At 38.0% G+C, this 27782-nt stretch overlaps 2 protein-coding genes across 2 annotated transcripts in view; both read right to left on the bottom strand.

Moving 5' to 3' along the window:
• Window positions 1-8971, bottom strand: part of LOC136239155 (extracellular matrix organizing protein FRAS1-like) — a 47890-nt gene extending 38919 nt beyond the window's left edge. Inside the window, exons 1-6 of the mRNA XM_066029891.1 lie at window positions 8923-8971; window positions 6643-6951; window positions 2979-3116; window positions 2720-2926; window positions 724-861; window positions 465-671 (exon numbers count right to left, since the gene is read on the bottom strand). Coding sequence (XP_065885963.1) covers window positions 465-671; window positions 724-861; window positions 2720-2926; window positions 2979-3116; window positions 6643-6951; window positions 8923-8971 — 1048 coding nt within the window. The remainder of the gene's footprint in view (window positions 1-464; window positions 672-723; window positions 862-2719; window positions 2927-2978; window positions 3117-6642; window positions 6952-8922) is intronic.
• The window catches only part of LOC136238120 (hemicentin-1-like), a 105073-nt gene that overhangs the window by 56663 nt on the left and 20628 nt on the right, over window positions 1-27782 (bottom strand). Inside the window, exons 2-4 of the mRNA XM_066028458.1 lie at window positions 26835-26910; window positions 16197-16526; window positions 15811-16146 (exon numbers count right to left, since the gene is read on the bottom strand). Coding sequence (XP_065884530.1) covers window positions 15811-16146; window positions 16197-16526; window positions 26835-26910 — 742 coding nt within the window. The remainder of the gene's footprint in view (window positions 1-15810; window positions 16147-16196; window positions 16527-26834; window positions 26911-27782) is intronic.

Raw genomic sequence — 27782 nt, 5'->3', positions numbered from 1 at the left:
TTTAAATACAGCTAGACCAGTAAGGGGATAAGATCATCTTGTTCAAGTAAATAGATTGTTAAGAGGTGTGATCTTTGAGCTTGATTGTTACTAGTGAACCAAGATTGTGGTCTCGTAAAGTTACAGATATCTACTGGGTGTCCACTACCTTTTACAGTAGTGTAAGCACTTAAATAAAATAATTTTGTGGCATCTGCTCAAGGAAAGTGTAGACAGAAAATTAGCACATTAGTCCTCAGTATGGTTTTGTTGCATGAAGAAGACAATGATGACCAGCCTGATTGATGATTTGCTTATAAATAAGATTGTTTTGACATGTCACCTGCTCACTATATTCAGGTAGTGGCCTGAGGAACAACTGGCAGTCCATGGACTGGAGTGAATCCCCAGTGTATGTGCATGTACATCAATAAAACTTTTCCAAACAAAAGAAAAAATGTGTACAATTATAATATATCACTTACCCTCATCATCCACTATAGTCACTGTAGCATTATCAGGATTACCACAAGTAACACCATTAGGTAGTGTACCACAAATAATAGTGAGATCAAAGTCCTTATTGCCTTCAAATATACTATCATCACTTATTGGAACATCAAATGGAACAGTGGTCTCTCCAGTAGGAATTACAACATTGTATATTCCAGAATCATAATCAACACCTCCATCTGTAACATTATTACTACTATTAACATTTTGTGATGATGTTACTTCACTCACTAGTAGCAGTATTCTCAGTATCTCTAACTTGTACAGTAATATCAGTTGATGATGGGTTACTGAGAACTAGTACAGGTTGTGCTGGTCCATCATCTTCATCAACACTGTAGGTTGTTTGGCTAAATGATACAGTAATTGCTACAGGGGAAATAGAAATTTCATAATCTAATGACATTGCATTAGTATAAATTGTGCTATCTAGATCAGTAAAACCCTTCCATGTGTGGAACATGAAGGTCAGGGTTTTCTTGCCCAAAACTATCACCCTAAAACCAGCCTCACAATACATTCATGGCACCTTGGCAATGTTGGTTAGGCATAATCAAGCCGAAAGTGCCTTCAGTATGACTTAAAATGCTTCCAGTAGGTTGCAAAAAAATTTTAAAGAAATTATTCAGAGAAATTTTCTACTGACTGATTGCCTGACTGACTGCCTGACTGACTGATGTCTTCACACAAGAGTAACTCGATAACGGTTAAGGCTATGGGCTTGATTTTTTTGCACTGTTTTACATCACTTGACAGGTGTCTTTTGACATACCATAGTATGTTCAATGCACGCTTCATGGACCTACCTGTGTCCTCCCACACTGCAATGTGTCAATTTGTTGCAGTGCCACATGATGGCTTTCCTACGTTTGTAATGAGAATTGTCCGAGTTTTCCGTTGTGAATGGATTGATTGTAAAAGTCCTTCTCATAATATTCTTCGTTTGTAATGCTGTGTAACAGGGTGAAAATGAAGCTTATTATTAGCCACTAGTAATTGATATACAGTTGGGCATGCATAGATGAAAACAATATGCCTGGTACCATTCTTTTTTCTAACAAACGTGGTATGTGTTAGTTCACCAGTCATAATAACACTACAGAAAGTTGACAAACAAGTACAAGTAAAAATTAGGAATTTAAAGTTTGATTAGGAATCAAAGAAATAAAAAGTAATGAAACTAGGGAGGTCACCTACACCTGAACATTTAATCCCATGGGTATAGGCTGAAGTAGGGACTTTGTGTCACTATATTTTCAGTTTCATCATCTCACAAATTGATGCAAGATACTAGTGTGTTTACACAACAATTTACAAAGTATTACATGTAAATTTAAGGAAAGTAATTAATGAATTGCAAAATATTTCAGTAACATCAGGTTGCAGTAAATGTTATTTTAGAAACAAGTATTATGAAACTATATTGAACTAGTCAAATGTATACAGCATTTTATTCATATGTTAAAGCATTGCTGCGAGTGCTATATGAAAAATAAGCCACGAGGCCAAGTGCCCAGTGCTTTATTTTTCATACAACACGAGCAAGGCAATGTTTTAAATGATTTATGGAACTTTCTAGTGGTAGCTTGCAGCCATACATAATTAACATGCGTTGCATGAATTATTAGCAGCCTGAATGCACACAAACTAGTTTAACAAAGCAACTCATGCGTAGTTCACCACAGTTTGGTATGGTAGACATATTTTGGCAGGTTTTGGTCACGACCCACAATCGATTCTATTGTGACACATGGTGAAGTATTTCTGTGATATCTCCAGGACTTGTCTGTTTACATTAACAAACGTAACAGCAACGTTACCTTCTCCCACCCATCATCGAAGTATTTAGATATGTCTATAAAAGCAATCCAGTGGTAGAACTCATGTTGGCTGGGGTGATTGACCATTCAGGGTGACGTGGGCTATCAGCCAGCACCGGCTTGGGTGATTAGTTGTACTAGCCAGCACCGGCTTGGGTGATTAGTCGTACTGGCATGAGCACCACGAGTTATTAGCCTGTACTAGAGTACGTGGGCACCTGTGCTTTATTTCCCACAAAGAGTGCTTTATTGCACCGCAAAGAGTGCTTTAATTGTACAATAAAGCACCCTTTGGGCAATAAAGCACTGTTTGTCCTAAAGTGTACTTTATGAAATTTTACATACAGTTCTCCCTTTGATCTAGACCGCACAAAGTTCTATAATTGTACTTTATATACATCACTTACGATCATTATCCACTATAGTTACTGTAGCACTATCAGGATTACCACGAGTAACACCATCAGGTAGTGTATTAGGAATAATAGTAAGACCAAAGTCCTCATTGCTTTCAAATATATTATCATCATTTATTGGAACATCAAATGGAACACTGGTCTCTCCAGCAGGAATTATGACATTGTATATTCCAGAATCATAATCAACACCTCCATCTGTAACATTATTACTACTATTAACATCTTGTGATGATGTTACTTCACTCACTAGTAGCAGTACTCTCAGTATCTCTAACTTGTACATTAATATCAGTTGATGATGGGTTACTGAGAACTAGTACAGGTTGTGCTGGCCCATGATCCTCATCAACACTGTATGTTATTTGGCTAAATGTTACTGTAATTGCTACAAAATAAATAATTACAATAACATTTATTCAATAGATACTGACCAACCATGTGAATACTTTTAGCAAAACACAAACAAGTTGTTGTGCTACTCCATGGTAATAATTTTTATACCATATTGTCTGTGGCGCGCGTTTCTGCTTTACTGGCCACGCGGCTACCATGAGTCTTGATATGACTGCTGTGAGATAACTGGCTGATGCTCAAGAAAAAGACTGTTGGTACCTTGATGTATATGGCTTCATATACAGCAAAGGATGACTGTTAATATCTACGGCTACTGTGATTGGCTTATATCCAAGTAAAAACTGTGAGCACTTTTATGTATATAGTTTCATATTCAGCTTACATAAACATGTTATGCTGATACTGCATTTTGGCTTGGACTATATATAACTATTATATTGTCTGTATGGCTTCACAGGGACATTGTGATACCGTAGACTCTAGTTATTAGGCACATGCGCTTATAATTTTTGGAGAAATTATTTGTGAAATTTACTATGCCCGTTAAGCGTAGGGCTCTTATAAATTACAGTAGGAATTTCTGCTACGAGGACATTAGTTGTGCCCACTATACTTTTCAAGCGATTTGAACACCAGTAAATAGTTTGCTTCAGTCGTGGAAATGGAAATCCTGAGAAGTAAGGTAGCTACAGCTATTATTATTACAGATGGCAGTTTCTGCCAGATACGGGCCTGGCGAGGCATCAAGTGTGCTGTAACATGTCTGATTCGTTCTGACAAATTTTTGCTGCAATTCTATGTAGCACGAGGTTACAGAGGCAATTTAAACCATATGCGCTTAACAAACAGGTGTCTAGCGCAAGTATTCCATATGCACTTAACAGGTAATATGTGCTTAATAACCATGGATGCCTAATAACCGGAGTCTACAGTAGAACAGCAGATAAAGCCAAGGAAGCCACAGAAAGACCGCTAACTAATGTTACTGTTAAATTTTCAAAAATGTTGTTGATTGTTATAACTACAGCTGAGGTCTTTTGTATAAGCAAATGTGCATTTGTGCCTTCAATCTGCTCTCAAAGAAATGAAAACTTGTTGATCTTTCACTTGCAATTTTGTTGATCGAGTGGGCTATCACATTTGGTGACAGGAGTTACTGGCTTGCATATGCTACATTCTGGGAAAACCTACCAGTCTGAAGTAAGAGAGGGGTTCAAAATGTCACAGGGCACAGAGTTGCTGAAGGCCTGGATGGAGGAATCCCGTAGATAAGAGGAGAGATCCCAAGAAGAGCGAGAACTCTGTGAGAAAGCACAGCGTGAAGAATGTAGTGTTGCACCGATATCCAAATTAGCCGATTATTCCGATAACCGATATTAAGCAACAGAATTAGCCGATACCGATAACCGATCCGATATACACTAATAACACTAACACTCATCCTCATCATTATTAAATGGCTCATATTAGTGACATAACCATTGATATACAGCTCATTCTAGGCTAAAATGTAAAGTTAGATGTATACCACAAGTAAAAGTTACTCATGGTAAACAGGTTTTAAGTACATTTTACTACTGCTATACAGTTGAGACAAGTGGCTGGCACTACATAGAAACCTAAAAACCTCAGCTTATTGTTGGGCATGGCCTAAACCCTGACAGTTTATTATGGGCATGGCTTGTAGTCACCGCTAAATCATTAACACATAACTTAATTAAAATGCCAAATAACTTATGTCTAGCCTCCCCCACATCATTATACTACACAGCGCAGTGGAGATTAACATCGGCCTTGATTTAATCAAAACCGATTAATTGGCTAGTAGCCAATATCGGCCCGATACCGATTATTGAACCGATTATCGGTGCAACACTAGAAGAATGATGCTAATACAAAGAAGAGAGACTGCTAGAATGGTAAGCAAACATGAGACAGTACGAAAAATTATTCAAGGGCTAACAGAGCAAAGGCTGCATTGTATGGAAGTGGGACCAGAGTCGCTGAAGCTTATGAAACTGGGGGAGAACAATGACATTGAAGATTTTCTCACCAAGCTGTGGAGACCCATGGTGTAGAAAAAGACAAACAAGCAGCTCTCTCTGTACTTTAAACTCTATACATTGGCAAGAGGATAGGTCACCTGTGAGCACACTGGACTGTAACACACTCACCTTCCATCACTGATAAGGTACCTATGGACTAAGGTCCTAGTACAACCAGTATCTAACACAATATCAGACCTTCTACCATCCCTTCAGACGTAGTTACCAATGAACTATATACTCAGTGAGGACTTGCAGGGACTCTTTGCTCCAAAATAAAAAGCCTCACTAGGGAATTGTCTGTACACCCTCGCATCTTCATGCTAGGACTCTAACCTACACTTGATTGTTATAACTACAGCTCAGGTCATTTTATGTATAAATAGGGCATGTAAATGCACACAATTCACCCTTAATGAAATGGAAACTTGCTGAACTTTTGCTCGTGATTTTGTTGATCGAGTGGGCTATTACAGATATAAATGCAATTGGAAAATTTTATGTAATATTTTTGAGGTTACCAAATAGTTAGTAACCTGTGGTCTCACCAGTGGTTGTTTACTACATTCATCACACAAAAATCAGCAAAGCCAAAAACAAATATGTATACTGTTAGCTTATACTTGATACTGACACTTTTGTCATGTACGTACGGTATGAATGTCATGCTGGTACAGTGGAACTGACATGATCAACTTGACTTTAGGATAAATCCTAATGCTAATTAGCTCTCACAGTTGCCACTTACTGTCATTCTTTCTTTACCTACTTCATCCAGGAAAAAAATTTAAGAACGAGCCAACATCAGTTTCTACACTATTAAGAGCCCCTCAGATGATGTGGGCTACAATTAATTACTTCGGCCTGGGGCCTCAGTAATTAGGTTTGTGAATAACCTCTCCCACAGGTCTCTAAAATTAATAATGTAGAAACCTTTCCAGCCTGTTCTAACTAATACAGTTGTTATTAGCTGATGCTACAGTTTAATGAACAAAAGAGGAAGTTACTACAGAGCAGTCGTGTTTACTACCTAAAAATGAAATATCACCTAGCAACCTAAAATAAACAAGCCACCGAACATGTAAACAACAACCTCAAGGCTTCTTCCTTGTGCTAACCTAAACTTCATTATTGTCAATAGACTAATAGCCACATGGTTACTTTGGATTTCTAGACAATGGAGAAGAACTGTGGAGCCCTGTGAAACCCTTTATTTTAAAGTCTAACTTATTTAGACCACAGCTCTTTGTTGTACCATCACAGCTGCTTGTGACGTGGCATTTATTAGTATAGAATTAGTACAGCACTTGTTATCCAGTTAAACACTCATGCGCTGCCAGTGTTACAGGTGTGTAATTTCCATGTTTTGTATTGCCTGTCAGGGATCTATATAGATACCTCTAAGTAGCAAATGAAATTCAAGCATTATATCTTGCTGTGGTGGTATAATAGTGTTACATAACTGCAACAAGCTATCTCCAACTAGCACAGCATACAGTATATACCACTTACGTTGAACTACTATCATGGTGGTTTCCTCGTCAAATCCAACTCTATTTTGTGCTCTACACATATACATGTCTCCATCATTTACATTTGATATGGTGATTGTCGACACATTTCCAAATGATGTATCCTCCACTCCATTTCTAAACCAACTAATAGTTATTGGATGCGTTCCACTGACAATGTTACATTCAATGGTAACATCATTTCCATCAATAACATATGCAGTTGTCCCTGTTTGGACCATTTTGTCTCCAGGAGTAATAGGATCCGGTTGTGGTTCAAATGGTCCCTCGTCAATATCTGGTGGATCACCTAAAAATAGTTGTACATTAAAGAATCACTTTTAGATATATATATATATATATATTTTAAAAACCAAATAAGTCAAATGCAATGCTGTGCAACCACTGAATGCTGTGGATGCTAATAATAATGCAGGGGCGGATCCAGACTTTTAAAAAGGGAGGTTCCACTTTGGAATTGCAACGTAGCCCAGCTGTAAGTTGAAGACCAAAAAAAAAAAATCAACATCTGCTGACAATAGCTACCCCTTAACATAGATGCCCTCACCAACTATATTTCCTTATTTATAACTAGATACATAGCTTGCTACACTGCTCCTCAAAAGTCTACTGTGACTGCTCTATTAGAGTATCTCGATTTGACTGCTCTATTAGAGTATCTCAAGTAAGAGAGGCTCTTTTAAAGGGGGGTTCCATGGAACCCTTTGAACCCCCCCTGGATCTGCTCCTGTAATGTACTGAAGCCATAAAATAAAGGAGTTAAACCAGTTCTTAATAGTAACTACTAAGTGAAAACACTTGTAAAAAGCTACTGTTATTCGCATACAGTGTAACTTATAGTTTGGTTCTCATACAGTTTTCACCATTAGTTCTATAGACAATTCACTTACAAATAAGGCTATATATCTTATGACAACTGTTTTTCTTCTCTGTTCCACCTTTTTGTGACATACTTTTTCATATGCTAGTTATTGATGCTGCTTACTCACAAATCTGTGCATGTATTGAACTAATTCATGCACGAAATAAAATGCTCATCATCTGGCTACCTCACAAAGTTTATTGCAAGGTTCTACATGCTTTCTTTCATCTGCTACAGCACATTGAAGGCCATGATATAGAGATTGCATTCCATAGCAGATCACAGGACAAGCAGCTCAGCTGGTAAAGTACCTTGTTGTGGTTACTGCAGTGTAGGCTGCGGGTTTAAATCCACCACCAGAACAATTTTTTTCTGTTTTATCTACCTTTTGGTGTATACTTAACTTTTTCCCTCATGTAGCATCCTGGTATTGTTTCACAGCATAGAAAAGTATACGGTAGCACATTTGAAGGGTATAGGACAGGCCAACTGGGTGCATGTTTCTTTGTCTGTGTGCTATCCTGCGTGTTCTATTAGAGTAAATTCCATTTCTTTTGTAACTTCAATTCTTTTATGATGTTACGTAACTGCATACCTAAATTATAAAAATAATCACCCAGGTGTCAGGAAGTGTACACCTGTGTTATCCAATCTTTGCTTGCAATATAGCCATTGACCATGCTACAGTTCCTGTGTAATAGAACATGTAGTACTACTAGCACCAAGGGACATGAGTTTATAATAATTGCTTTAGCTTACATGTGGTTCTGCTGTTTAATTAACCTATCATTTTACTATTAGGCTTGCATAATAGAATAAAATTCATGTAAAAATTAAAAGCAGTATAACGATGCACGCATGCTACAGTTTAGTTTAATTATTCTGTCGCCTGGTCACTGAAGCGGCTGGCCATGTTTCTCCTTGTAACAGCTGCTGTTGCCATTGTTGTAGTTGTTGTAGGAGGCCATTCATGATTATTATCTCACACCATGGACCTTGTAAAGTAATGCCCCTGGCCTTTATTTAGGACAGGTGTTTATGGCATTTATTTAGGCGTTTAGGGCCTCAATATGTGACAACATGAGTCATTGAACTGGACAAGTTAACCATTAATTTTCATCCTCTTATTACTTTTACGAAGACATAGGAATCGCTCTTTCCAACATTCATGGTTTACTGAATCAGCTTTCTTCATTATGATGATAAAGAAGTGTTTTGCCACACTAGCCGAAGGCTACCAGGGAGAAGAAAATACATAACAAGGTCTGATCAAACTTTTGTAAGTTTAATATTAAGTGTATAACCAACATTGCATTGCTGGCAGCTTTCAACAAATGGAAAGATGGACTGACAAAAATTTTAAGCTGGATACTAACTAGTTTTGAAAATACTGATTACGTTTAGCAAGATTTCTGTCAGAATTATCATAATTTTCATTCTCAAGCATCTAAATTTCAATAACTTCCTGCGGGGGCATGCACCCCAGACCCCCCTAAAGGGAAAAATGCTTTGCATTTTGCAAACGCAGTGTGCAGTGACTTTTACCCCTGGTAAGTATAACAATTTGGCCCACCCAATGTTTAAAAAGTGAACCAGCCCTGATTTGGTTCCATGTTGAGTTAGCTATATTGAAAGTAACTATATATTGTAGGTGTGACGAGTCTCTGAAAATGACTCAGCAGTGAAGTGAGGCTATGCAGAACAAGGGACATGGTGAAGACACAATTCTCCAATATGGCACAACAGACTCTGTTGTAACTAGAAGCCACTGGTGATGTGCCAGTATATCAGTGTTGTGGCATTGGCACAGTGATCACAGTCTATAATATTATGCATACAGCCATGCACAACATACAGGAGGTAGTTACGCATTGTTGTATATGAAGCACTGCATCGGCTTCTTGTTTAGCTATTACAGACTCACAGTAGAGTAGTAGTTAAGCCGAGTGGAAAATAATTTCAGCCGCTAGCAAGTCAGATGAAGGATGAAGATGTATAATACAACTACTGGTACAAATATTACATTACTCGTTACCTTGTTGTTTCAGCTGGTTGTTTACGAGCGCATCAGCTGGTATCCCAACTGGTCATCAGCTGGTTGTTCACTGCATGATGCCTGGAGCGCACATTTAAACATACTTGTAATGTTGTTGTTTATGTGTAAGGTGGCCTCTGGCTCTGCTGTAGTAACTCCACGGGCGTTTACTTATAATCTTCTCCTTCGAGCAATCTGTAATTAAACTAGGGTGTGGTGCTGTGCATTATATACAATTACACGTACGGTAAGGTCATCAGCACGAACAGGTGTGCTTATTATACGGTTGTGCCTTCATTCACAGGCGAATCTATCCCCGCTTAGTTCATGTCTCTAGGCCTCGTAGTTTTCTCAAACATTATTTAGTATTTATTTATTATTCATTCATTATTAATGACGTAATTTTAACCGCATTTCGTATTATTCTTAGCACTTGGTTGTATAATTAGTACTTTACAGTGACCAGCACTGAAGGTTTGACATGTGCTGCAGCCATACGATTACCTAACCTAGTTTCAGGGACTTAGACCTAATGACTTGACTCACTGACTGACTGATAAGGTGTAACAGAAAAGGGGCCAAAGTAAGGAAAAAAATCCCTCCAACCCCAGGATTCAAACTGCAGGTCACCCAATGTCTAGTCGGGGCCACACTCAGTCTTCCTCCAGGAGGGATGGATTTTCTTCCTTAACCCTAAAGTATTTATTATTAGTACTTTACAGTGACCAGCACTGAAGGTCTGACAGCAACATGTGCTGCAGCCTTAGGATTACCTAACCTAGTTTCAGGGTCTTAGACCTAATGACTTGACTCACTGACTGACTGATAAGGTGTAACAGAAAAGGGGCCAAAGTAAGGAAAAAATCCCTCCAACCCCAGGATTCGAACTGCAAGTCACCCAATGTCTAGTCGGGGTCACACTCAGTCTTCCTCCAGGAGGGATGGATTTTCTTCCTTAAACCTAAAGTATTTATTATTAGTACTTTTGCTACAGTAAATTATCAACAGCAGTAACACAGTTGTTGAGCTACGGTATGTACCACTCAAACACAATGTCGTCTTGTGAGAGTGCAAGCAATTTAAAAACTCACTAATTAAAGGGCGTGGTACCCATTTTACTCATAAGCATTCATCCCGTTGCATTTGGGATGAATACTCACAAGTACAACAGATGCCATGCCCTTTATAAGCAATTTATTAAATCTCTTGTACTCTCATGAGACAACGTTGTGTTTAGGTGGTACTGTACTGTAACTAGACTGCTACATACTGAGCTATGTTTAAAGCCAAAACACCAGCAACCCATCTAGATCTGCCAAGCAACTCATCAGTGTGGTATCTACTGAATATGAAGTCATCTATGGTTTTTCAAAATATCTGGACCAAGAAGCAGCTTCTTCCATTATAGATATGTAGGTGCATATGTTTAGGATATCATGAGTACTTACATAAGGGTGGCAGCATGGCTTTTACGTATAAGTTAATGGAAGTGACTAGTTCTAGGCTAAAAGTACATGCCACCACTAAATACACATAATTATTTTATTTTGCATAACATCATTAAGCAGACCAAAAGAATAACATTGTCTCCAGTCACTATAGGGTCATTCCATGCACAATCACCAAAGAATTGTAATGACCCCCCTCGGATTTTGATGAAATTTGGTGTGTATGTAGTACTTATGGTACTTATTCACCATACCAATTTTTAGCCCCCTGCACCACATGGTTTCTGATTTATGACCACAAAATTTTGAATATTTTATGAAAAGTTGGTACGACTTGCATTACAAAATCAACTGTAGCTCACCACTGTATTAATATTTTGAAATAAAATTTTCGGTGAATGAAGATAATTAATTGATCAATTTAAAAATCCATAAATTATGGGATAGCAGCTTAATTAAACTTTTCAAAAGTTGCATAAGAAACTTTGATCCTACATATTTCAAAAAGTGCTGCTTCAAATTCTTTGAATTGTTTACTGAATGATTATTGTGTCATGGTCTATTGTTGATAAAATTTTTGTGGTGGGGTCACAATGGGTTCAGGAGATATAATTAAAAATGTTGTAGCTTATAGTGAAGTATTGTAGTCTATTATTGCTTTAAGGGAGTGTACACCAGTATTAACCATTCCTAATAAGGTCATTTCAGATCTGTCTTACATAATGAAGATTTTGAAATGCAGTGTAACCTGTATTAGTGACCACCTGTATTGAAAAACCATCCTTAGTTTACGAAAGTTTAATGCATATTAATAGTCTTCGGTTAACAACCAGACACATCCTCTAATTATGAAATCAAGACCATTTGAACTCTCTATGGAATTACAAGATAGGTGCTATTATTTAGCAGCATGCACAGAATTATAGCAGATAACATTGGACAACTTATAATGCTGATTTGTACATACACAGAGGACACTTTAATTCACTTCAAGTTAAATGTGTGCATAAGCAACTTGTGAAACAGGCATGTAGCTAGTACTATTTTATAACTGTGATGATATAGTGTGAAGCAATTTTGTAGCAAGAGTCATTTCTTTCTTTGTCAAAGAGTACACACGACCACTTCTCGTCCTTGGGTCTACAAGAGTTAGAATATGATCCATTGGTATAGTGTGGATATTCTGTGGCTCTGGGTACTTGAATGAGTTTGATGGACCATGTGGATGCAGAAACGTCAGTTGTACTTTGTTTGTATCACAGCAAACTTTAAGCACACAAGCGAACCACCAATTCCCTTCATGTAAACATGTGACAAATCCAGCAATTGATTCAGGTGGAATTTCATTCTTTCCTAGAGCCACTCTCTCTTTCCTGGAAGTATGAGATGAAGAGTAAAACTTTACTTCCACTGTACTGTCTGAAACTGGCACAAAACAGTGTAGTTTTCTTGTACCAGGAATTGTCCGTGACAATTGAAAGCGACCTTCCAAACTACTCAATTCTTTCCTGTAATCTTCATTGCTACAATAACCAAAGTGAGCAGCAGAAATGTTGCTACATGCCCAATCAAACAACTGACGTGCTGTCATGAGCTGATCATTGTATGGCCTTTGTAAGCTGGCACGAGCAGCAAGTCGTTTGACTGTTCCACCTAGACCATCACATGCTCCTTTTCCATGTGAAGTGGCTGAAAAATGCCATTCAGCTTCAACTCCAAAATCATCTTTGTGGTGACATAAGTTTAGGAAATTCTTCCTATTTTTGTACTGTGGTGCAGCACCATCAGAGAAATAGATAATTTTACAAGGGTGCAATCTTGCCGGCAGGAACTGTTTCAGAAAGGTGATGAAAGATCTTTGGAATAGGTGGACAGCAACAGTATCATGGTGGAGACAGTCAGAAATCACCACATAACTCAAGTGGCGTAGTTCTTCAGAATCCAGGTAGTAGGCGACAAAGGGATGTAGGGTTGCTGAGGAATTGTTCCAATGAAACCCTTGGGCAGCATCTTGTAAAATAAAAGAATAATTCTCTGAAAAATCTACAGTGACTAGGAACTCTCCCATCTTCAAAGTTGTCTTACAGTTTGCATAGAATGATGCCTGTTCTGAGGCAATAAATGAATGGGGACGCAAGAGCTCTATCTTCTTACAAAAGGTATCAGCAAATTCCTCAATAGGGGAACAAAACGTCTCTAGTGTAGATCGATCGGTGGACACCCACTGCTTATAAACAATCTGTTCAACATCGATCTCATCAAAGTGATTAAGTAGGTCTTCCTTCAAAATTTCAATCTTGGGACAGGCATCACATTCTCCTAAATAGCACCTAGGATGTGGGGGGTTACACATTGTCTTCCCCAAACAGTGGTGATACGTTGGTAGCTCAGGTATCTGCATCTCCTGGACCAATGACATCAACTTCACATTCTGATGTATTGTACACACACAAACTGAGTGAGTACCACTTGCTCCTGCTAATACACAATGTTTTGGTCTCAGCTCAGCAAACTTTGAAAACCCAATTTTGTAATTTGGGAATTTCTCTTTGAACTCACGGTACACCTGTTTTAAATCACTCAGGACCAGTCGCTTTTGAAAATACTCACGTTTTCCCTCCTTCTTCACTGACACGAAATCCTTCTTTCCAGGCATAACACGACTAATCTCATCAGATTCATAGAAATTGCAAACAGTGGTAAATGTTTCTGGTGAAAGTGAAGGTCTGCGTGATGGACCAGGAAGAGAAAGAATGCCTCGTTCCTCTACCAGCTTCTTTGATTGTCGTGCTAAATACTCCGAGACACCAAACTCTTGCTGTATTTTTTTCACTGTCCAACTCTTTGGTAAAACTGTTAGTACTTGAACTTGCTCACTTCTTCTATTTGTTTCCCATAACTTCTCCTTTAGTTGTTGGATCATCTCAGTTCCATCATCCATAGGTGCCATTGGGATAACTGTTCGCTGCAAGGCTTCAGTAATCTTCTTAACCTTCTGTCCACAGTAAACCTTTGAACGGCTTTTACACTGAGAAAATGGCGTCTCACCAATCTCTGCTAGACATACATTAAGCGAAGATACTGCTTCTGAACTATGAAAGAACAGAGAATCAGATTGTGTTGCTTGTGAGCTAGAAGGATTAAGCTCAGAAGCAGCAGACTCAGTGACATCTAGCCAAGGTGACTCCTTACTTAGTTTCTTTCTGCATGTGTCACAAATCTTCATATCAATAGTAATATTTGGAGCTCTTTCACACATCCAGGCTGAAACAGGTCTGAGATTCTTCTTACGGCTACTCCAAGTATGGCCTGGTATATCAAATGGATTGCAACAGGACTGAGCCATGGAGACAATAGGAGTAGTCACTGCACACTTCCAATATCTAGTTAGCAACTGAATATGTTATACCTGGTAGAAAGTTGTTTGCTCACTGAAGAATCTTTGCAATGCATGTCATTGCAATTTGAACAATGTCTTGTATGACTGGAATTTTATTAGCCAGCTACAAGTATGCAATTAAGGTCTGAGTATGTCCATCTATACAAACTGGGTCCATGAGAACACTGTAGAGTTAAACTTTATTAACTAAGGTGGTTTTCAATACAGGTGGTCACTAATACAGGTTACACTGCATTTCAAAATCTTCATTATGTAAGTCAGATCTGAAATGACCTCATTAGGAATGGTTAATACTGGTGTACACTCCCTTACAGCAATAATAGATTACAATACTTCACTATAAGCTACAACATTTTTAATTATATCTCCTGAACCCATTGTGACCCCACCACAAAAATTTTATCAACAATAGACCATGACACAATAATCATTCAGTAAAAAATTCAAAGAATTTGAAGCAGCACTTTTTGAAATATGTAGGATCAAAGTTTCTTATGCAACTTTTGGAAAGTTTAATTAAGCTGCTATCCCATAATTTATGGATTTTTAAATTGATCAATTAATTATCTTTATTCACCGAAAATTTTATTTCAAAATATTAATACAGTGGTGAGCTACAGTTGATTTTGTAATGCAAGTCGTACCAACTTTTCATAAAATATTCAAAATTTTTGTGGTCATAAATCAGAAACCATGTGGTGCATGGGGCTAAAAATTGGTATGGTGAATAAGTACCATAAGTACTACATACACACCAAATTTCATCAAAATCCGAGGGGGGTCATTACAATTCTTTGGTGATTGTGCATGGAATGACCCTATACTGTAATCCCAAGTTACTAGGGTGCTTTGTGGGCTTTTATATGCCTATACAGAATGCCAGTTCCAGAAAACAAAACTGACAAGCTTGAGACATACGTAGTGTAAAATTGTTAGCCAGCAGCCATTTCGTGCTGGTGACATTTTTAGAATTGGCAACATGCCAAAAGAGTTATTTTTCAAAATGAGATGCTTCTGTTCCTACTGAAAAGATATCTGGCTTTTTTGATGTGGTACACTACAATATTTTATGGTCAAACAGAGTTGATGAGTGCATCTTGACGAGGAAAATTAGTTTGCGATTTCAATATTATCAACATATTATAGTGAAATTTTTCATGGTCTAACAGAAACTTTTGTGTGGACACACAATATACAATGCAGTTTTTAAAATCTTTTTACTCAATTGGTGAAAAATATCGAGATACTCTAATAAAACAGCCAGTCAATACTAATTACTCTAATATAACAGTCACTTAGCTGTAGTAGAAACCCATTTTCAAAATTTCTGTGTATCCTGCTGATAGTCAGTAGTTTGCACTGCACATGATAGTATACATCGTTGCTGTGTTTATCACACTTACCTGGACAAATTACCCTGCTCACAGCAACATCTCTACCACATCCATTTTCCAGTATGAATGTGTATGTTCCACAAATATCTTCAGTAGGAGCAGGAACTGGACCAGCCTGAAAGATTTCATTAGGAGATCCATCAATTTCCACACCATCTTTGAATATCCTAACACCATTTATTTGTGAATTATTACACAATATAGAACTTCCATTAAACTGTGGACATGATATCTCATAGATGGTAAATCCAAATGAATCGATCACAACATCTTGTCCACACGTTATTGAACGCACTAGACCACTGGGTGTCATAGTTCCACTATCACTACTCAAATTAGGTGGAACTACCAAAACAAAAATGTAAAACCAAAGCACATTATTAAATTGTACTTACTGCATACATCAGTACAGCGTGTTACATTAAAACATGTTCTGCCCACAATACAGACTTCACAAGTATAAAATCCTTCTGTTCCAACTTGAACTGGGTTACCTCTAAATGTATCAGTAATTATGATAGATCTGTTATCTGCAGCTACTACAACATTAAGTTCCCCAGAGTCATTAGTTATTAGTCTGCCATTCTTATACCAAGTCACATTGGCAACACTTCCTCCATCCATAACTGCCCGATCAATCACTTCCCCACAATCAATGACAGCTCTTATGTTCTCCGGCAGTGAAACTGGATCATCAATGAAGGTAACAAATGACATGTTGACAACTGTTGATTTGAAAAGACACAAAGTGATAATTTAAAAAAAAGTAATGTATATGAGATACACTCTGTGAATTTAATTGCCAAACGTAAGTTATATATGAACCAGCAGCACTGTCTATGATTATAAACTAAAACGTAGCAATTTTCATTAGTGCAAACAATGTAAATGTTTTAGATACAAACATGCAGATTTTGAGTTCTTGTTTTTAGCTTTTGTACTTATTTTATACTGCACAGGAGCAATAATTAAATAGAACATAGTCAATCCCACTTAGTTACACAGATGTGCCTATACATGCCCAATGTAAAGTATACAGTATAGTTAGATGACGATGTGCACTTTCTCACAAGATTATTGCATGGCCAGCTTCACAATACCTTTATGGTATGAAAAGTTTTATTGTGGGTGTATACAGTGAGCAAATAAGCACAAAAGCAGTTGATAACGGGATGTTGGTAAAATATGGAATGTGGAGTGGAATGGTATAGAATGTACGTATTGAGCTGGATCCTCAAAAATATTTAATAACTCATGGATGCAATTATACACGATCTTGAAATTTGGCTCATTTGTAGTACTGCTTGATCCACTAAAAATATTTCAAAATCTTTTTGTTCAAATGTCTGACATAACTTTTACGGCCAATCAAAATTTTTGCAATGCATTTCCTTTGTGGAAGCCATATAAGTACAGTGTCCATTACAGCCCTTTCCCAAACTTGTAATGGAGCCAAACCATACATTTCTGTTGTTGACACCTCTACTGTTACCACTAATCATCCGGTTGGCTGAAATGCTAACTCTGTTGAGAAAAAATCCACTTTTACTTTTTAGCTGTTTTTCAGGATTCAACTCAATTTGTACATACTATAGTATGTAAGTGACAATGCACTATAAATTTGTACAAAGGACATCTGCCATTCAAACTTGCTCAGAATAACTATTCACCACATGTGAGTGTTACCAATCAGTGTATAGGACCACTCGGGGAGGGAGGGGGGTGGAGCAATTTTTCCCTGGTGCCAGCCTGTTTAGGGCCCCAATAAAAGTGTATTTGGCATACTGTTCCATACTGTAAGGACCCTACTTTTATTTTCTGCCCTTTCCCTCTGGTGGCCTGCCAGTGTGTTCTCAGATAGAACGATCTGATGAAATATATAAGCCTAGTTGACTCCCACCTTATCCCACAAACCTGGTAAGGAAGAATGGATATGCCAATTACTATTCCGGTAAGGAAGAATAGCTATGCCGATTACCATGACATTAAACTAAAAATCAAAGCAATCAAATCCTGGTCACTGAAAAAATTATATTGTAGTGTAAAGTTAGGGGGTAAGGGTCTAAACTGAGCTACTGCATATTGCTTGCTACATTGTGTGTGCTATATCCTATATGTAATCTACAATCCTCCTTGCTCAAGTACAGCTAGGGTGCAATGATTCTCACATCTTAATTGTATCACTTGCCTGGTAACACTAGATGTCCTTTGCACAGATTCTAGAGTATGTTGTCACTTGCTTAAGGACCCAAGGACACATGGTGCATAGTCAATAAGTGACTGAAAACTTAAATAGTCCTTCTATAGACCTTATATGAATATGATTAAAGCATTTACCTACACCAAAAATAAAGTACTTGGTGCTTGACCTCGATTCTAATATATCATTTGGCATTGCTGCTACAAGCCATATGTGACCCACTGAGCAAAAACCGAGTATTTTAGCAAAAAAAATTGTATTGAAATAAACTGGATAAAAATATGTGTGCTACATAAAAAATTATGCACGTTTTAATTGCATCAATATGTATTAAAACTAAGCTCAAATCACAATCAGATTCACCATCCTATATACCATCAGATTTGCCTTTTCATGGGGAGTAAGAAAATCTTTGTTTCGTGTTTGTACAGCATATGTATGGTATGTGAGTTATGAGTGCTTATTAACTATATGGTAGAAATAAAGTTTACCGTCACCATTTTATTGTTGGAATGGCCTTCTTCTTTTCCACACAGAGACGTACAGGGAAAGTACTATATATCTTGATCAATGTGCCAGTTAATGGTGAACAGACTAAGCCAATCCCATCTTCATAGCTTGTTTCAGTTGTGAATTATGATCAATTAATAATGCATCTGTAATTTATTTGCCATAATGTTGCTGTACAAATCAAATTTATTCCTGTTCCAAATGTCTAGCACTATAACTCCAAGAGTATTCATCACAAAAGGCTGAAACTCTCCTTTGTTACTATATAGATAACAGAGAAGCAATAAAATGGAATTCGAGGAGTGTGCAAAACCGACTGGTTATTGCTCAGCAGGTCACGTACACTGTATTAGTCTTGGTTAAGCACAATTATATCCATGAATGCAGCCAACAATAATCTTTAATCCACAGCAAGCTATAGGTACTGACATAAATGCAACTTTTTATGATGGTATCTGAAAATAGGCACATCACCAGGCAATTGGTATATCAGTAGAAAATGTCCAAGCAGGTCATATGGAGACACCAGTCTAAATAAAGGTCTCTAAAGACCACCTGTGCCACTCACAGTGAATCAAATACACACTGAAATCTACATACATGAAATTATTCACTCCTTTTCATAGTAACTTAACATAAGCACTTCAAAACAACCAGCTGTAAAAAAGGGTGCAACCTCCAAAAAGCATCCAAGGTGGTGGCCTAGAAATGGCCCTGATGGTAGGTTAATGGAACAAGTTTAATTACGACAATTCAGGTGCCTTCTCCAAGTTTCAATACCAATTAAAAAAATTGCTATTAACCTACCATCACATAGACATCACTTCATTTTGTGATTATATGGTTTGGGGCTTCTTTTACCTGTCTTTTCTCCTTTACTGCAGAAATAAGGAAAATGTTTTTTTAACTTTAAAATTATACAAATTTGTTATTACTACTGTATAAAATTATCACATAAACTCTCCTCTACAAGTTCACTAAATTTTAGCTGAACCCTCTACAGGTGTGACTAATTTGTTTGTAGCTGCACTAATTTAATTTGATTGGTGATTGTGATTTGATTGTAACTGAACTCTCTACATGGTGACAAGTAGCGAATTCTCTACGGTTGACTTGTTTGTAGAACTCTCCACAGGGCTGTTGGTTTGTAGCTGAACCCTCCACATGCGATCTTTTTTTTGTAGCTGAACTCGCTACAGTGTGACTTTTTTGCAGCTGAATTCTCTACCAGTTGGGTTAAACTCTCTACAGGGTGACTTGTTTGTAGCTGAATTCTCTACTGAGTGACTTGCTTGTAACTGAGCTTTTCACAGGATGATTTGTTTGTAGCTGAACTCTCTACAGGGTGACTTGTTTGTAGCTGAACTCTCTACTGGGTAATTTGATTGTAGCTGAACTCTGCACAGGGGTAATTTGTTTGTAGCTAAACTAGGGGTGGGCGGTATACCGGTATTTAGTTGTTGTGCAATATATTTTTAAAACCGATTAATTAAATATTTAACAGTTATAAATACCGCAGACCGATATACCGAGAATACCGGAAATAACCGGTTCTTGAACAGTATTATTCCAGCTGGTGCTAATAAGTCAGTTGCTTGTACAGTATGGCAGAACTTGTTAATAAAACCGGAACGAAGAGTGTAGCATGGGATTATTTTGGTTTAGAGAAAGGTGCTGATGGGAGAGTGGTTGACGATGGAAGTGCCGTTCGTCGTCTTTGTCGTAAACGCGTGTTGGCTAAACATGGAAACAACTCGAATTTGTTTTCACATTTAAAGAATAATCACTCAACAGTGTACAAAGAGGCTATGGATGCAGTGAAAGCTAAGGAGGACTCCACTGAACGACAAGCAAGATGCGTTCCACCTGTTAATCAATCTACTTATCAAGAAGTGATGGTCCGCTCACAGCCATACGATCGGAAGGGAAAGAAATGGAAGGAACTAAGCGATTCTGTTACTTATTTCATAGCCAAGGGCTGCTTACCTTTTAACACCGTCGAAGGTGCTGGCTTTAGGAAAATGGTTAAAACTTTTGATTCACGCTACGACATTCCAAGTCATAAACATATTTCAAGAATAGCTTTACCAAGCCTCCATGCCACCTTGAAGCAGCAAGTTAAGCAAGAAATTAGCTCGATAAGCCATTTTTCATCAACGACAGATATGTGGTCAAGTGTAGGGATGGTACCTTATATCAGCTACACCATACACTACATCAATGATGAATGGCAGCTGTGTAATAAGTGCTTCAGACCCAATACTTATCTGAGGATCACACAGGAGCTAATTTGGCAGAAGCAATGAAAGCAGCATTGGAGACTTGGAGCTTGGATGTTGTTAACCAAATTTGCCTTACAATAGACAATGGTAGCAACATCATTTCTGCTGCGAGGATCTTGGGCTGGCTAAGGCTTCCCTGTTTTGGCCACAACTTACACCTTGCTGTCACTAAGGCTGTGCAAGATGACAGTTGATGCAGTCGGGCACTTAGTGTGTGTAGGAAAATTGTCAGTTCTTTTTCAATGAGCTGGAAGAGGAAAAGGGAACTGACAAAAGCTCAGATTAACATGGAAGTCAAGCAGCATTCCTTAGTTGCAGTAAGTATGGTAAACATGTGAAGTATGTTTCAATGTTTGTACAAACATGTTTGTACAAACATGTTTGTACAAATAAAAAAATGAAATATTTCTTTTACCTATAGGACTGCCCTACCAGGTGGGGTTCAATGTCAAAGATGGTATCAAGAATTTTGGAACAGAAGGAGCCTATCAGATTAGTGCTGAGCATTGACCTCACTACTAGCCATCTGGTACCTACTTGGCAGGACCTTGATGTTCTGGAATCAACTGATAGTGCAGTCCCACCACTGTCTGGCTTGACAGACATCTTATCAGGAGAGCAGTATGCTACAGTGTCAGCTGTCATCCCAATGCTGTATTTGTTGGAAATTGACTTGCTGAAGGACGGTACTGAAGATACAGTGTTAACTAGGGATATCAAGCATCGTATTGTTGATGACATCAAAGGCCGCTATAGCAGATTAAATGACACTGTGAATGAAATTCTTCAAGTAGCTACATTCTTAGATCCTCGCTTCAAGGTAAAATACTTTGAACATTTGCAAGAAGTTGAGTTGCTGTCCATTAAGCAGAAAGTGACTGATGATGCTTTAGAAGTTTGCCACAAACTACAAGAAGTACAGCAGAATAGTTCTAGAGCAGAATCATCTAGAACACAAGAAATTGCACACTCTTCTCTGCAGCCATCAGCCCCAAAGAAGAAACGTAACATTGAAACTTTGTTCAAGGACTTTGAGTCTAGGATTAGAGAACAAGAACAAGAGCACGCTTCCCCCGTCAATCAAGAGGAGCAGCATAGACAGATTGTGATGAAGGAAATAGATGGATATCTGTCAGGACACAGGCTAGATTTTGAAGAGGATCCACTGATGTGGTGGAAAAGACGGCAGTTTAACTTTCCAGTACTTGCAAAGCTTGCACAAAAGTATTTGTGTGTTTGTGCCACCAGTTCGGCATCAGAGAGGCTGTTTAGCACAGCAGGAAATGTTGTCTCACTGTTCAGAGCTACTATGAAACCTGACAAGGTTGATATGCTAGTCTTTTTATCAAAAAACTTGTAAGTTAATGGTCTATAAAAGTATTAGCTTTTTGTTGTACAACTTTTTGATGACGAAAGACTAGCTTATCAACCTTATAGAACTCATCAAGACAAATTGTTAATTGTGATTGTATATAGTTACAGTATGACATTATAATTGTGAATAATTAAAACTTGTTAAAATGCGCATGCTTTCCAAATCCTAAAAAGAAAAAGAAACACAGTTAAGCATTAATTGTGGATAATAGTGAGTATCTGGCTTGTACATATTTAGTAGGTATTTAGTAATACCGCAATATTTATAATCAAAATACCGTGGTATGATATTGATCAATACCGCCCACCCCTAAGCTAAACCCTGAACAGGGTGATTTGTTTGCAGCTAAACTCTCTACAAGGTGGCTTGTTTGTAGCTGAAGGGTGACTTGTTTATAGCTGAACTGCCTACAAGGTGACTTGTCTATAACTGAACTTCTTACAGGGTGACTTTTTGTTGATAAACTCAACCGGGTGACTTGCATTGTTTGTTGCTAAGCTCTCTACAGGGTAACTGTTTGCATAGCTGAACTCTCTACAGAGTGACTTGTTATGTAGCTGAACATTCTAATAGAGTAAAACTTACTAATGCTGTTAAATGCTCTAAAGGATGAGTGTACTATTAAAGTAATGTGATTGCACTCTTGCTACACATAGTTGGATTACTTTTGCATCACAAGTCATTGGCATTTAATCCAATTCTTCTATACTGCTGACACGCGTTTCTATGATGATTAATCCATCTACATACCAATTTTCATCTCATTCTCTTAAATTGTTTCCCTAGTAGGTGTGAAAACTTATGTTTTTATTCATGAAACTTGATGACACACTTTTGGTTAGGTTTTATTTTATACTGTATCTCCATGGTATTTTTCTCAATTCCTTTAAACCACACTGTAAAAAACAAAAGTGTATCCTGCACACCAGTATACGTATCACAATACACGCACCAATATGCCAATTGGTGTGTATATTGTGACCTACTCGTATGCAGGACACTCTTGTATTTTTTTACAGTGCACCAAAAGGCACTCCTACAATGGTTACTCTATCTTCAAACCAATTTTCAGCTTATTCCATGGAGCAGTTTACCCTATAGGCGACACAACAAATTGTTCTTTTTTATGTGAATAATTGGTCATAACTCCTACAGTTTTCACCGGATTTGTACCCTTCTAGGTGTGCATTTTATTGTAATCAGATAATGCGTTGGTGTTTTATAACAGCTTTGCAAAGTGTACAGAAAGACAAAGAAGAAAACACAAGGAAAAATCAACACTGTGGTCACTTGTGTCTCGGAAATGGCAGGTGATTTTACTACATTTGGCAAGTGAGCTCCCCTCCCATGTGGGCACCACTACTGTAAATATTGTTGCAATCAGATGGGAGATCACAAAGCTATCTACATATGTGTGAAAATCACATTATCTTCTTCCTATCAATACAAACACAGTGTGGGGCACCAGCTTTTTGGGCCACACAACACACTATTGTGTGTCTTGATACTGTAGGAGTGCCCAAAAGATAATGAATGTCTTAGTATAGCTTCTTATAATAAGGAAGATTATGCAAAATAGAATCGGAGATAAATTGCAGTTGTATGGCACTCAAAACAACCAAAAACACAAAAGCAACACGTAAGTTTGTTATTGTCACTTAAAATAATAATTGCGTGTGTAGGCTGGCAGGCAGGGTTCTCAAAAAATGTAGACATAATCGAACGTGGACACTAATGCAGACACATACATTTTTAAAATGCTAGTATACCTCAACACAGTCTTACAGCACAAACCCTTTTCTGATTAGGACTTTATAGAAGGTACTTCTACCAAATCCCAGATGTGGCATCAGGCTGTTTAAAAAATTAAAGAGGAATGCATAGGGATGAATTACTGTAGGCCAAGTTATGGACCATTCAGGTATCAAAACTGGTGAAAATGAAAGGACATATACAGTACGGGTCTTTATACAACACCACACAGCTGCACAGCTACATACAGCCATCCCCAAGCTGGCTAGAGTTCCATTAGGCCTCAGACTGCTTGTACAGATTGCCACTGTGTTTGGGAAAAGCAGACCATGTAAGTCTAGTTGATTTTGATTATTAGTTTAATCATGTAGCTTTATGTTCTTGGTGAAAAATCAAATCTGTTGTCATGGGCAATAAGACCACTTTTCACATACAATTACATCATGTGAGATCAAATGATCAACCCAATAATACTAAGCTGCAAACTTGCTGCTGTGTTTGTTCTGTGTTTAATGGTTGAAATAGCTGTTCTGCAGTAACAATCTGTAGGTGTATGTGGTAAAACCGGTCCGAACACCTATTTAAAAGATCGAGAAATTCTGGTTTTAAGTATTCAGTGTTGCCAATGGTTGAAACTATGTGTACCAAATTTTCACATGTTTACACCAATTCCTTATCTTCCAGAGAATACATTGTACAAGTAGTCAACATCTACTGTAAGTTTCCCACCATTTTGGATAGTTTTTACCTCAATTGTAACTGCATCTGGCAAGCTCCAAAAGGGTTGGGTGGTGGGAGCCGAAGTAGGGAAAGAGGCTGCATAAGGATGAATTAGGCCAAGTAATGGACCATTTTTAGGTGCTGGAATGAAAGGACGATCACAGCACAGACCTTTATTCAACACCACGGAGCTGTACAGCCACATACAGCCATCCCCAGGCTAGCCAAAACTCCATCAGGGCCCCAGAATTCTCGTACAGATCACCACTATGCTTGGGAAAAGCAACCAGCAAAAGCAGACCACTGTAGTCTAGATTATGAAATTTGATAGTTTATTCATGTAGCTTTGTGTTCTTGGTGAAAAATAAAACTAAACCAAAACAACCAAGCTGTAAAAAAAGAGTGCGGCCCCCAAAAGGCCAGGGTGAACAAAGATGTGAAATCCAAGGTGACGGCCAAGAAATGGCTGTGATGGTAGGCAAAAATTTTAATAACAGGTGAATTTGGTGCCGAATCCTAGTGAAATGTGGAGGAGGCAACGCCAATTCAGCTGAATTGTTGTTATTAAATTTTTTGCTGTTAACCTACCATCAAAGCCATTTCTTGCTCAGATTTCACATCTTTTTTTCACCCTGGCCTTTTTGGGGGCCACACTCTTTTTACAGCTAGGCCGTTTTGGTTTAGATATCACTTCTTTTTGTATTGCAAGCCACAGATCTGGCCATCAACTGGCTTTGGTGCTCCCTTTAACTTGCTTTTTTTTCTTCATTGCAGGAATTGTGGAACAAAAGCCAGAAGCAATTTTGTGTATACCTTTTTGTCTAATTAAATATTTGTATATTTTACACTGAATGATATCACATATAAGGTGATTTCTTACATAACTGAACTGTAGCTGAAACTCACATTGTTTGTAGTTTGAACTCTTTTCAGGGTGACTTGTTTCTAGCTGAACTCTCTACATGGTGATCTGTTTCTTGCACATATTTCTACAGGGTGATTTGTTTGTAGCTGATCTCTCTACAGGGTGACTTGTTTCTAGCTGAACTTTCAACTGGGTGACTTGTTCCTCACTGATCTCTCTACATGGTGATTTGTTTCCAACACATATTTCTACTGGGTTATTTGTTTGTAGCTGATCTCTATACGGGTTACTTCTTTCTATCTGAGGGTGATTGCTCTATTATGATGACTGCTCTAATAGAGTATCTCGATCTCGCACTTCCTACACTAAGTTGGATTTTGTACTGTATTATAACTCTGTGGCTTTTAGTCCGATTCTTCTACATCATTGAAGAGCCTTTCTAAGATGATTACTCCATCTGTACAGCACTTTTCAAAGCATTACTCCAAGCGGTTTTTCCAGTAGGCATGGCAAGCGGTCATTTTTTATTAGCTAATCTTGATTGCATAATTGCTACACACTGTTGGTCTTTTCACTGTATCTTCGTGGTTTGTAGCTCAATTTCTTTCAAACCACAAAAGGTTTGAGGTTCAATAGTTACCCTATCTGCGCACCAATTTTCAGCTTCTTCCCATAAGCGGTTTACCCTGTAGGCGTGACAACATATTGGTGTTTTTTTCTGTGAATAATCGCTAATAACTCCTTAACTGTTTACTGTATTCTAGCCAAACTTGGTACCACGATGCACCTTTAAACCCTACTCTGTGTGCCAAATTTCAAGGCAATTGGATAATGTGTTCGTGTTTTATGGCAGTTTTTGTAAATGTGCGAAAAGAGGAAGAAACAAAGCCAATTGTGGAAGTCGCATATCTCAGGAACGCTTGGAGCGATTTTGCTAAAATATGGAATGTGGAGTACTGAAGTTGGCAGGCGTGTCCACAGTAAAATTTATTTTGTTTCATCAAGGCAACACAGAGCTACGGAGGTGCGAAAATTGCATTTTCGTCAATATACTCACGGGTATTGCATGCCGGCTTCTTGGGCTGCACGACACACTGCCGTGTGTCTTGATCTGCTGTTGTGGGTGATAAGACCAATTTTCCCAGACCCCGTCACATATAACTAGAACTGTAATAATCACCATTATATGTGTATCTGTACAAAACAATGCAACTCTACCACAGAGGCTTGTAAATAGAAGAATAGAAAAAAACTAATAGCCATGCTAACTGTAAAAAAGATACAGCCTATTACATATCATACCATTATTATTAAATAGTTACGCCTTACTAGTAGGAAATGTTGGTGGATCAGGAAAATCAGGTATAATTGGTGGATGAGTCATTAGTCCACATATTACCAGCACCTATACAATCATACAAGCAATAACACATTGCACCACCATAAACGTAAATAACACTTCTTATTGTTTTACTGTGATTTAATATCATGCACTACTCCAACTTGTTTCAGTACTTTTTATTGATGTGCTATGGTCCCTACTCTAGTTGAAAATCCCAATTTGTTGTACACTAGTTTGTTAACTTTCTTTGACAATAATTATTATGACTGGTGAACCCACACATACTGCATCAAAAGAAAGAAGTGGCACCGCACGCCCCAGCTATATCAATTATCGTCTCAAAAGTGAAGTATCCATTATGCTTCACTGTCGGCTGTGTTTAACCCATTACACAGTATTATGAATAAAGAACTGTTCGAAAAGCACCTCTGCAATCAAAGTAGTCACATGAAAAATACGGACGATTTCCATTACGCAGGGAAGCCATCACGTGCTACCGCCAAATCGACACTTTTCGTTGTCAGCAAAGATAAATGGGACACAAAGGAGGACAGTGGTATGTCCATGAAGAATGCATTGTATGTACTATGGTATTCCAAAAGGCACCTCTAAGAGACATCAAACAGTGCAAAAAATCAAGTCCATAGCCTTAGCTGTTATCGAGTTACATTTGTCTGAAGGCATCAGTCAGTCAGTCAGTAGAAAATTCTGATCTTTTTAAAATTTCGTAGCAACTTGTTGAAGGCATTTTGGGTTGATCTGAAGGCTTGTTTGGGATTAGTTTTGCCTAACCAATACTGCATCATCATCATCTGGGAAAAAAGTGAGGTTGGTTTTGGGTAGAGTTGTCCACTTTTTAGGGAAAACCGATATCCGATATATTTTTACCCTGTTTTACCGATAGTTAACTGATACCCGATTGTAGGTCTCTACAA

This window comes from Dysidea avara, chromosome 11 (assembly GCF_963678975.1).
Source record: "Dysidea avara chromosome 11, odDysAvar1.4, whole genome shotgun sequence".
Lineage (NCBI taxonomy): Eukaryota > Metazoa > Porifera > Demospongiae > Dictyoceratida > Dysideidae > Dysidea > Dysidea avara.
The sequence above is the reverse complement of the archived record's forward strand: the minus strand, read 5'-3'. Positions and strand labels throughout refer to the sequence as shown.